Genomic DNA, 11574 nt, shown 5'->3' with positions numbered 1-11574 from the left:
TATCACATTTAACTTTTTTCCAGAAAAACCAAGCCCACCACCCAAGTTGGGTGTAACTGATGTGGCCAAGGAGAGTGTGTCCCTGGCCTGGGCCAAACCAGAACAAGACGGAGGCAGCAGAATTACTGGCTACCTGGTGGAAGCTCTGGAGAAAGGACAAGAGAAATGGGTTAAGTGTGGCACAACCAAGTCCATCCACTTCACAGTGTCTGGTCTGAGGGAGAATGCTGAATACTTCTTCAGAGTCAGAGCTGAGAACCATGCTGGATTCAGTGATGCTAAGGAAATGGTCATCCCCGTTGCGGTCAGAGACCAGCTTGGTAAGTTGCAGACTGATCAAATAAATTAGAATCAACATTGTAGCTATTGAAGACTAACAAAGAGGAAATATATTATTTTAAATATTCCACACAACCAGGAAATAAACAGGTTAAATCACATAACCTTGCACCTTATCTCTCCTGCTATAATTCTTTTTGGTATGTTTTTTGCTCCAGAATCTCCCGAGATCAACATGAAGGACTTCCCCCACAACACAGCGTATGTTAGAGCCGGCTCCACCCTCAAGTGTGAAATTCCCCTTACAGGCAGGCCTTTGCCTAAAGTCAGCTTGTTCAAGGACAATGTGATGCTTAAGTCAACAATGAGGTTCAACTCTGAAGTTACCCCAGATAGCATCAAGATCACTTTACGCGAGAGCATTGCTGGAGACTCAGGACGCTACGATATCACTGCCTCCAACTCCACTGGAACAACCAAGTCCTTTGTCAACATTGTGGTTCTGGACCGCCCAAGTGCCCCAATTGGACCTGTTGAGCTGTATGACGTCACAGAAGACAGTGTTAGCCTGCAGTGGCTTCCACCAGCATACGAAGGTGGCAGCCCCATCACCAACTACATCATCCAAAAGAGAGAGACAACCACAGCCAACTGGATGGATGTCTCTTCAGCTGTAGCCCGCTGCACAATGAAGATAATGAAGCTGACCACTGGCCTGGAGTACCAGTTCAGAATCAGGGCTGAGAACAAATATGGAATCAGTGAGCACATTGATTCACCAACTGTCTCTGTCAGCCTTCCTTACAGTAAGTTGCTTTACTCTTTAAACTTCACATTTTATTATATTTTATACTCACATACTTAACATGCTTCAATTATGCCTCTTACCTACTAGCTGTTCCTGATGTTCCATCCACTCCTGAGATCACTGCTGTAACCAGAGAAACTATCACTGTAGCATGGAAGGAGCCCAAGTCAGATGGAGGAAGTCATGTGTTTGGCTACCATCTTCAGATGAAAGACAGGAACAGCATCCTTTGGCAAAGAGTCAACAAGATGGTGATCCGTGCAACACACTTCAAGGCCACCAACATTAACGCTGGACTTATTTATGAGTTCAAGGTGGCAGCAGAGAATGCTGCTGGACTCAGTGCCTTCAGCAAGGTTTCTGATGCGGTGTTGGCTATTGATGCTTGTGGTGAGTTTAACATCAAACTATTTCTATCAAAGTCAAGGAAAGCTGATAGTACTTTTTAACAGCAGCTGTCTTTTAAACTATTTTCCCGTTTGTTCCTGCAGAGCCACCCATCAACTTGCGCATCAGTGACATCACCAAGAACGCCATTAGCCTAGCCTGGCAGAAGCCGAACTATGATGGCGGATCTCACATCACAGGATACATCATCGAGAAGAGAGAGGGCGTCAGTGCCAAATGGTCCAAGGCTAACCTCACCAATGTCACAAACTTCCGTTTCACTGTGACTGGCCTCACTCAGGACGAGACTTACGAGTTTAGAGTCATGGCCAAGAATGCTGTTGGCTCAGTGAGCAACCCATCCATAACTGCTGGACCAGCCAGATGTGTAGACACCTACGGTAGGTTTATTCCATGTTTATGAGCATTTTAATCCATATTGTAGATTGCCATAAAATATATTACATTTAGTACATTATTACATTCTCCTTAGAAAATAAAATGTTACATTGTGATCTTGTGACCTGCAAAACAGGGTTTTATGTCTTGGATGTAAACATTTTGTATGTTATTCTCTATTCTCCTTTTATTAGTTGCTCTCTTCCGTTTCTACACCTTCGCATGATGATCATGATGATGCATTTTACTATCACAATTTGATCTCAACTGGCTGATTTTACATTTATCTACCAGGTGCCCCAGAGATCGAATTACCTCAAGAGTATCTCAACGAGGTCAAGCACAAGGCTGGCTCTGATGTGGAGCTCACGTTCAATATCACAGCCAAACCTGCTCCCACTATCGAGTGGTTAAAGGATGGTAGAGAGCTAAAGCCCACCTCACAGCTCTCATTCAAACACACATTTGAGTCTACCAGTTTGTTCCTGAAGGAAACCAGTCGCCTGAACTCTGGAACCTATGAGGTCAAGGTGAAGAACTCCCTGGGATCTGCGTTTGCCATTGTCAGGCTTCTCATTCAAGGTACTTAGTCAAAACTACTGTAATATAAAGTTGGTAAATAATAACTACCAAGATTTTTTTTATAAACAGTGTAGACCCTGACATGCATGTACATGTCTCTTTCACATCTAGACAAGCCAGGCCCCCCTGCTGATGAGATACAGTTTAAGAAGGTGACAGCTGACAACGTTACCATCATGTGGTCTCCACCTGCTGATGAGGGTGGTGCCATGGTTACACATTACATTGTGGAGAAGAGAGAGACCAGCAGAGTCATGTGGTCCATTGTCTCAGAGAAACTGGTGGACTGCATCGTCAATGTTCCAAGACTCATTCAGGGCAATGAATACATCTTCAGAGTTCGTGGAGTCAACAAGTATGGCATTGGAGACCCACTGGAGTCTGAGCCTGTTATTGCCAAGAATGCATTTGGTAAGTGAACAGAGCAAATAGCATTACTCACCTCAATTGTTGATCAATTGTTCAAATGTATCATGTTTATTAATTATACACACAAGAGTATAGAAATGTTTTGAATTTATAAAACAATACAAAACTAGTTTATTTTATCTAACCTGACCCCTATGGTTTAACAGTTCCTCCTAGTGAGCCATCCAAGCCTACAGTGACCATGATCACCAAGTCCACCATGACAGTGATCTGGGAGAGACCGGCGTTGGATGGAGGCAGTGACATTGATGGCTACTACCTAGAGAAGAGGGAAAAGAAGAGTCTTCAGTGGTTCAAGGTTTGTTCTTCTTAAGTTTTTTTTTTGGTTTTTAACTTTTAAAAAAACATTCTTCAAACTTCTTGAATGTGTAAGCGTCATCACGTCCATTTTTATCCAGGTGGTAAAGGGCACCATCAGAGACACCAGGCAGAAAGTCACCAACCTGGTGGAGAACAACGAGTACCAGTACAGAGTTTGTGCTGTCAACAAAGCTGGAGCAGGAAACTACTCTGAAGCCTCTGACCTCTTCAAGGCCTATGACCCCATCGGTAAGCTTTTAATGTACACTTAGCATCACAATGCTGGCCGTATAGTAATTTTTTTTGTGAGATATTTTATTGTTAAAGTGTTAATAGGGACCAAAATTCATGCCACTTGTTTTCTTCAGATCTGCCTGGTGAGCCATCAAAGCTGCGTGTGGTCGACTCCACAAAGTCCTCTATCACGCTTGGCTGGGAGAAGCCTGTGTATGACGGTGGCAGTGAAATCACTCACTACCTTTTGGAACAGATGAACTCAGAGGACAAAGAATGGGTGACCATCAACCCACAGGTCAAGACCTGCGAATATGTGGTGTCCCACCTCAAACCTGGAACCTACTACTTCTTCAGAGTTTCCGCTGTCAACTGCAAGGGCAAAGGAGAAGACATCAAAATGTACCAGCCTGTGCAAGCCAAAGATATCTTGGGTTTGTATTAACATTTTTTTTTTTTTTTGCAAATTGAGACTTCTATTTAGTAAACCTGATACATTATGATGGCTTAAAATTATTTTATTGTTTTATAGTTAAAGTTATTGTTTATATCGTTGATTCATGCTCCTTCATTTTTGTGATTCTCTTCTCTCCAACAGAGGAGGCTGATTTGGACTTGGATGTTCCCATGACGACTCAGTACACAGCCAGAGCCGGCCGTGATGTGGAGGTGTTTATTCCCCTGAAGGGACGACCAGCCCCCAATGTCACATGGCGCCGTGGCGATCGCAACATGGCTGGGGACAACCGCTATACCATCACCAGCACTGGGCGAGCAACAACACTCCTAATTCCCAAAGTCACACGTGATGACTGCGGCAAGTACTTGCTGGAGATTGAGAATGGCGTTGGAGAATCCAAGATAATCACCGTTTCCCTTAAGGTTCTCGACAGTCCATCCACCTGCCAGAAACTAATTATTAAGAATGTGACAAGAGGAAAGTTGACCCTTAGCTGGGAAGCTCCTCTCATCGATGGCGGATCCCCTGTTTCTAATTACATTGTTGAGAAGAAGGCCTCAACCATGAAGGCTTATCAGGTGATCACCAACGAGTGTGCCAACACAACCTATAAGGTCTCTGGCCTGGAAGAGGATGTAGCTTACTTTTTCCGTGTGTCCGCTGAAAATGAGTATGGTGTAGGTGACACTAGTGAAACCACTGTGCCTGTTAGAGCCGCGGAAACTCCAGGAGCTGTAAAAGACTTGGTGATGTTGGACTCCACAAATACCTCTGTTACCTTACAGTGGACCAGACCTGATCATGATGGTGGCAGCTACATCACTGATTATATTATTGAGAGGAGAACCAAGGAAGATCCCACCTGGACTTTTGGTGCAACATGCAAGCGTTGTAGCTGTGAGGTCACAGGGCTCAAGGAGAACGCTGTCATGGACTTCAGAGTGTTTGCCAAAAATGAGAAGGGCAACAGTGACTTCTCCCAAATTGGTCCAATCACAGTGGTGGACTTCATCATTCCGCCTGAGGCTAGCCTCACTGACTACCCCAATGGAGAACTTGCTGTACGTATCGGTCAGAACATCCACATTGAGGTGCCCTTCAAGGGTAAACCAAGACCTGTAATCAGCTGGCTAAAGGATAACTTACCACTGAAGGAAAGCGAGAAGGTTCGTTTCAGGACCACTGACAACAAGACTGCAGTCACAGTCAGAGGAGCCAAGAAGGAGCATGCCGGACAGTACACCTTGGTTTTGGACAACAGAACCATCAAAAACTACTTTGACATTAATGTGATCACTCTGGGACCCCCCTCAGTGCCTGTTGGCCCCATCCGCTTTGATGAGATTAAAGCCCAGAGTATCATCATCTCCTGGGATGTGCCAAAGGAAGATGGAGGTGGTGAGATTACTTGCTACAGTGTGGAAAAACGTGAGACATCCCAGGCCAACTGGAAGATGGTCTGCTCCAGCGTTGTCAGAACCACTTTCAAGATTCCCAACCTGGTCAAGGGAACTCAGTACCAGTTCAGAGTCCGCGCAGAGAACAAGTATGGTGTCAGTGAAGCACTTAACTCCTCCGACATTGTTGCCCAGCACCAGTACAAACCTCCAGGCCCTCCAGGAAAGCCGGTGGCCTACAATGTCACCAGTGATGGTATGACAATCAAGTGGGAGGCCCCAGGTTTTGATGGAGGATCCCCAATTTTGGGTTATCATGTTGAGAAGAAGGACAGAAACAGCCTTTTGTGGCAGAAGGTGAACTCCACCATTATCTCCAACAAAGAGTACAGGATAATTGGTCTCATGGAGGGTCTGGAGTACTCCTTCAGAGTCTACGCTGAGAACAATGCTGGACTCAGCCCTGTTAGCGAACAGAGCAAACATGCACTTGCTATCTCCCCTGTTGGTAAGTATAGTTAATAATACATCCGTATGTGTTGTGAAAGGCTATATACTTAAAGAAACAATCCAACATTTTGGGAAATCCTGTTACATTGTTGTCCTACCAAGACCCAAGTAAAAAACGTAATTTCACCTCTCAATTCTAGATCCCCCTGGCACCCCTGTCTGCATTGATGTAACCAGAGACTCAGTCACCCTAAAGTGGGACATTCCCAAGAGAGACGGTGGCAGCAAAATTGTCGCCTACAGTGTGGAGAGGCGCCAAGGAAGAGGCAAATGGCTGCGGTGCAACTTTACTGATATCAGCGAGACCCAGTTCACTGTGACTGGACTGTCCGCTGGAGACAGATTTGAGTTCAGAGTGATTGCCAGGAATGCTGTGGGCACAGTCAGTCCACCATCTAACACCTCTGGATACATTATGACCAAGGATGAAAGCAGTAAGTATTGTCAACTTGAAAAAAATGTTTAGACAAATGATGATGAGCAGTGGGTTTCTCATATCCCTCTGATTGTGCTGATTTCTCATATTTCGTTCTCTTTCCATCTCCAGTTACTCCTGAAATCGAATGGTCTCCAGACCAGGTTCTCACCCTGAGGGCCGGAGAGCATGTTAAACTTGGCTGCAGAATTACTGGACGACCTGTCCCCCAGGTTGTCTGGTACAAGGATGGCAAAGAGATTGACAAGAGGACTATGATTGACATTGAGATTACAACAGGCATTGGCACCAGTAGTCTCTTTATCCGTGATGCTGACAGGAACCATCGTGGCATCTACACTGTGGAGGCAAAGAACAGCTCCGGTGCCAAGAAGTCTGATGTCAACGTTAGAGTACAAGGTGGGTTAGCACTGATGATAATCTTCTTATATTTTTTAATGACATTGTATTAAACAAAAGTTTTCAAAACTGTTTTCATTAACGCATTGTATCAGGGAAGCATTACAGCTCATGTAGATGCTAGCAATTTAATTTTACTTCCAAAATTATGACCATTTTTAAGCAACTACTCTATCTTCTCTTTCCCTGCAGATACCCCCGGACCTGTTGAAGGTCCGATCCGTTTCACTGGCATCACAGCTGAGAAGTGCACAGTGTGGTGGAACCCACCAGAGAACGATGGCTGTGCTGCCATCACACACTATGTGGTGGAGAAGAGGGAGACATCCAGGATCTCCTGGGCCTTGGTCACCTCCAAATGCGAAGCCTGTTCTTACAATGCTTCAAACCTTATCAAGGGCAATGAGTACCAGTTCAGGATCTCTGCTGTCAACAAGTTTGGTGTCGGCAAACCACTGGACTCTGATCCCATCATTGCACAGATGCAATACAGTAAGTAAAGATGCTCTAAGATATAATTTGACATAATGTCAAAACTTTGGCAGAAAAAAATGACTAAAAATGCTTTAACTTCATACATTCACATTTGAAATGTACCGTGTTTTCTGCTCTCACTCTCAGCTGTGCCTGATGCCCCTGGTACCCCTGATGCCACCCATGTGACTGGAGATAGCATCACCATGTGCTGGACCAGACCAAGGTCGGATGGAGGCAACGAGATCAAACATTACATCCTGGAGAGGAGAGAGAAGAAGAGTCTGCGCTGGGTGAAGGTGTCCTCTAAGAGAACCATCACAGAGCTGAGACACCGTGTCACCCGCCTCACAGAGGGCAACGAGTATGAGTTCCGTGTCATGGCTGAAAACGGTGCTGGGGTCGGACCGGCTAGCAGTACTTCCAGGCTCTTCAAATGCAGAGAACCAACCAGTGCCCCCAGTGCTCCTTCAGTCATCAAGGTATGATTCACTGATAAACTCATAGAAATTTAAGAGAAATACTCAACCTGATTTTTGTCATTTTAATTTTTCTACGATAAAAAAAATATGAACAGAAGATCAAATACGTATATTGTCAGATAAATCAGTTACCGGTTAGTTGTTTTTGAATAATCAGTATTTATATTGAAAAATAGTACACATTACGTGCTTATAACGTACATTTACTAAAATATACAATAAAAATTACACAATAAACTTTACTTTACTTGTTGAACAGGTCATTGACTCCACCAAGTCCTCTGTCACCCTGGAATGGATAAAGCCTGTCTTCGATGGTGGCATGGAAATCATCGGTTACAATATCGACATGTGCAAGGCCAGTCTGGAGGAGTGGCACAGAATCAACAACCAGATTTGCATCCATACTGGGTACACAGCCAAGGGCCTGGTGCCTGGAGAATTCTACAAGTTCAGGGTCAGTGCTGTGAACGGATCTGGAGAGGGAGAAGCCTCAATGACGCCCAACCCTGTTCAGGCTGTTGATAGACTTAGATCTCCTGAGATCGACATTGATGCCAACTTTAAGCAGACGCACATTGTGAAGAATGGCGGCACTGTCACCCTCACAGTTGCCTTCCGCGGCAAACCAGCTCCTCTCGCTACGTGGTCTAAGATTGACGGTGATCTCCCTGTCATGGGTGACATCAACACCACAGATTCCTCCTCTACTCTGACCATCGAGGCCTGCACCAGGTACGAGGCTGGCAAATACACCCTGTCCCTGGAGAACAACAGTGGGCGCAAGTCAATCACATTCACAGTCAAAGTGCTAGACACACCTGGACCTCCGGGAGCTATCACCTTCAAAGACGTTACCCGTGGAGCCTTGACAATGATGTGGGATGCCCCCACAAATGATGGTGGATCCCGGATCCACCACTACATCGTGGACAAGCGCGAAGCCAGCCGCCTGGCCTGGCAGGAAGTCAGCACCAAGTGCTCTCGCCAGATGATCAGGGCAAATGGTCTAGATATTGGAGTGCCTTATCTCTTCAGGGTGATTGCTGTTAACCAGTATGGCCAGGGAGAACCTCATGAGATGTCAGAGCCAGTAATTGCAACAGAAGAACCTGCACCACCCAAGAGACTTGATGTTGTTGACACCAGCAGCTCCACAGCCTCCCTGGTGTGGCTGAAGCCTGAACATGATGGAGGCAGCCGCATTAGAGGCTACATCGTTGAATTCAGAGCTAAAGGCAGTGACCGCTGGGTTGTTAGCGGAGAGACCAAGTCTCTGAAGATGCTGGTGGAGGGTCTGATAGAGAACACAGAGTATGACTTTAGAGTCAAGGCCAAGAATGATGCTGGAATCAGCGAGCCTCAGGGCACCTTCGGCTCTGTCGTCATCAAGGAGCCTCGTATCGAACCAACTGCTGACCTCAGCAGCATCACCAACCAGCTTATAACCTGCAAGACCTCCAACACCTTCACCATTGACATCCCTATCAGTGGCAGGCCTGCACCAAAAGTCACCTGGAAACTGGAGGAGATGAAGCTGAAGGAGACTGACAGAGTCTCCATCAAAACCACAAAGGAGAGAACCACTCTAGTGGTGAAAGACAGCAAGAGAAGTGACAGCGGCAAGTACTACTTGATCTTGGAGAATGCTGCAGGTGTGAAGACTTTCACTGTGACCGTGGTTATTGTGGGTAGATCAACTCCACCCAAAGGACCTGTGGAAATTTCTGGGGTCTCCTCAGAATCCTGCACCCTGTCTTGGTCTGAGCCAGCTGATGATGGTGGCACTGAAATCACCAACTACATTGTGGAAAAACGAGAGTCTGGCTCTGCCTCCTGGCAAGTTGTCAACTCTAGTGTAAAGAGAACCACCATCAAAGTGACTCATCTTACCAAATACATGGAGTACACCTTCAGAGTGTGCGCTGAGAACAAGTTTGGAGTCAGCAAGTCCACTGAGTCTGCTGCTGTTGTCATTGAGCATCCATTTGGTGAGTTCTACTTAACAGTTGTACAAAAAAATGCATATCCTGATTTCATCCATATGGATGCCAAAGTTTAACATTTTGGAAATTAAGAATCCCTTTTCTCATCCTCTCTTCATTTCCACAGTTCCTCCAAGTCCTCCAACTCGCCCAGATGTGGTGTCCGTGTCAGCCAACGCCATCAGCATCAAATGGGATGTGCCATATGCTGACGGTGGCAGCAAGGTGTCAGGCTACTGGATCGAGAAGAAGGAGAGGAACACCATCCTGTGGGTGAGGGAGAACAAGCTTCCCTGTCTGGAGTGCCACTATAAGGTTTCCAACCTGATTGAGGGGCTGGAGTACCAGTTCAGGGTGTACGCCATGAACATCGCAGGACTAAGCAAGGCCAGTGAGGCCTCCAGACCTGTGGTGGCGCTCAATCCTGTTGGTAAGGGAAACATTCTTGTCTCAACTACAGAAATGTTATCATAAAAATCTAATGGCAGGCTACCTTCTGTTTATCAAATCAGTTCAGAGCTTAATCGATCTAAAGAAAATTAATCACGTCATTGTTTTGTTGAGTTTTCAAGCAAAGATGTCATCTTCTTAAATGTGAGGAGTTGCTGCATTTTGTAATTTCGTAAATGAAAAGTCTTGGCCTCTTGGGCTCTGGGAAATTGGGATGAGCATCTTTCACAGCTTTCTGACATTTTATTGATCAAGCAAATAATCTGAAATACTTTCGGTAGGTTAATGAATGATGAAAATAAGTTGCTGTCCAACAACAGAACATCAGAACAGTTAATCAGTTCTGATCAGTTTTCAGTGTCCGTCAGTTTTACGATTAACTCCTCCCTTCCCTGCTCAGATCCTCCTGGTAGACCAGAGGTGACCGACATCACCCGCTCCTCTGTGTCACTGTGCTGGACCGTGCCCTTCAATGATGGAGGCAGCAAGATTATTGGTTACGTGGTTGAGAGGAAAGTGTACAGCACGGATGAGTGGGACGACAACCGCTGGCTCAAGTGCAACTACACGACCATTACCGAGAACTACTTCACTGTCACCAACCTGGGAGAGGGAGAGACCTTGGAGTACCGCGTCATCGCCAAAAATGCTGCTGGCGTCCACAGCAGGCCGTCCGAGTCCACCGGACCAGTCACTTGCAAGGATGAATACTGTAAGTTAAAGAGTTCGAGAATTATAATCATTTTGGTTTTTGGGCTTCCATCCAAGCTGCATCTAGAAACAAGAAACTTTCCACTAAAAAGGAAAAGGTACCAGCTGCAATGATGAAGAAACAGAACAGAACAGAATAAGAGAGTATACAGGAAACATTCACAGCATAAATGGATGGAAATAGGAAAACCATATGGTGCAGATATTAATAACTAGTCATATAAAAAGCTTAAAGTGTTCACAAATCAATTTAAACCATGATGGCTCGAGCTTTATTTCATCTGCACAGTCTGTTAGTTAGTGTGTAATGTACCTTCATTTTGTTCAGACATTTATAATCGTCTCCCTGTGTTGATATTGTTTCATTGAAGTTATATCATAGCTTCTAATATAGAATAATGAACATGAATGAAAAATTGAATAAAATTACAACAAATAAATCTAATTCATAAATGTAACTCTTCGTGTTGTTGTACCATCTAACTAATCTTTTTTCTGATGCAGCTCCTCCCAAAGCTGAGCTGGACAGCAAGCTGGTGGGTGAGACCGTCACCGTCACTGCCGGCTCTGACGTTGTCCTGGACGGAGCTGTGGGCGGTAAACCAGAGCCCACAGTCTACTGGGCGAAGGGCGACAAGATTCTGGAGCTTGGAGAGAAATACTCCCTGACCTACACAGCAACCAGAGCCATGGCCGTCATCAAGAACTGTGACAGATATGACACAGGAAGATACATCCTGACGGTCAAAAACGCAAGTGGAATCAAGACTGCTGCCGTCAGCGTGAAAGTTCTGGGTGAGCAGCCATGACAGTAGAGTCGTAGCAGATAGATGGAATTGTCAGAACTTGCTG

At 45.4% G+C, this 11574-nt stretch overlaps 1 protein-coding gene across 1 annotated transcript in view; it reads left to right on the top strand.

The window, feature by feature from the left end:
• The window catches only part of LOC138591994 (titin-like), a 191914-nt gene that overhangs the window by 162790 nt on the left and 17550 nt on the right, over positions 1-11574 (top strand). Inside the window, exons 213-230 of the mRNA XM_069662570.1 lie at positions 24-320; positions 498-1085; positions 1175-1477; positions 1579-1875; positions 2168-2455; positions 2567-2866; positions 3031-3182; positions 3283-3433; positions 3553-3852; positions 4017-5783; positions 5926-6219; positions 6333-6620; positions 6813-7112; positions 7242-7576; positions 7836-9567; positions 9689-9991; positions 10412-10723; positions 11227-11517. Coding sequence (XP_069518671.1) covers positions 24-320; positions 498-1085; positions 1175-1477; positions 1579-1875; positions 2168-2455; positions 2567-2866; positions 3031-3182; positions 3283-3433; positions 3553-3852; positions 4017-5783; positions 5926-6219; positions 6333-6620; positions 6813-7112; positions 7242-7576; positions 7836-9567; positions 9689-9991; positions 10412-10723; positions 11227-11517 — 8298 coding nt within the window. The remainder of the gene's footprint in view (positions 1-23; positions 321-497; positions 1086-1174; positions 1478-1578; positions 1876-2167; positions 2456-2566; positions 2867-3030; positions 3183-3282; positions 3434-3552; positions 3853-4016; positions 5784-5925; positions 6220-6332; positions 6621-6812; positions 7113-7241; positions 7577-7835; positions 9568-9688; positions 9992-10411; positions 10724-11226; positions 11518-11574) is intronic.

This window comes from Semicossyphus pulcher, unplaced genomic scaffold (genome assembly GCF_022749685.1).
Source record: "Semicossyphus pulcher isolate SPU_LCO1_2020_fin unplaced genomic scaffold, fSemPul1.0.p SCAF_15, whole genome shotgun sequence".
Classification (NCBI taxonomy): Eukaryota; Metazoa; Chordata; class Actinopteri; order Labriformes; family Labridae; genus Semicossyphus; species Semicossyphus pulcher.
This window is presented reverse-complemented; position numbering and strand designations above follow the sequence as displayed.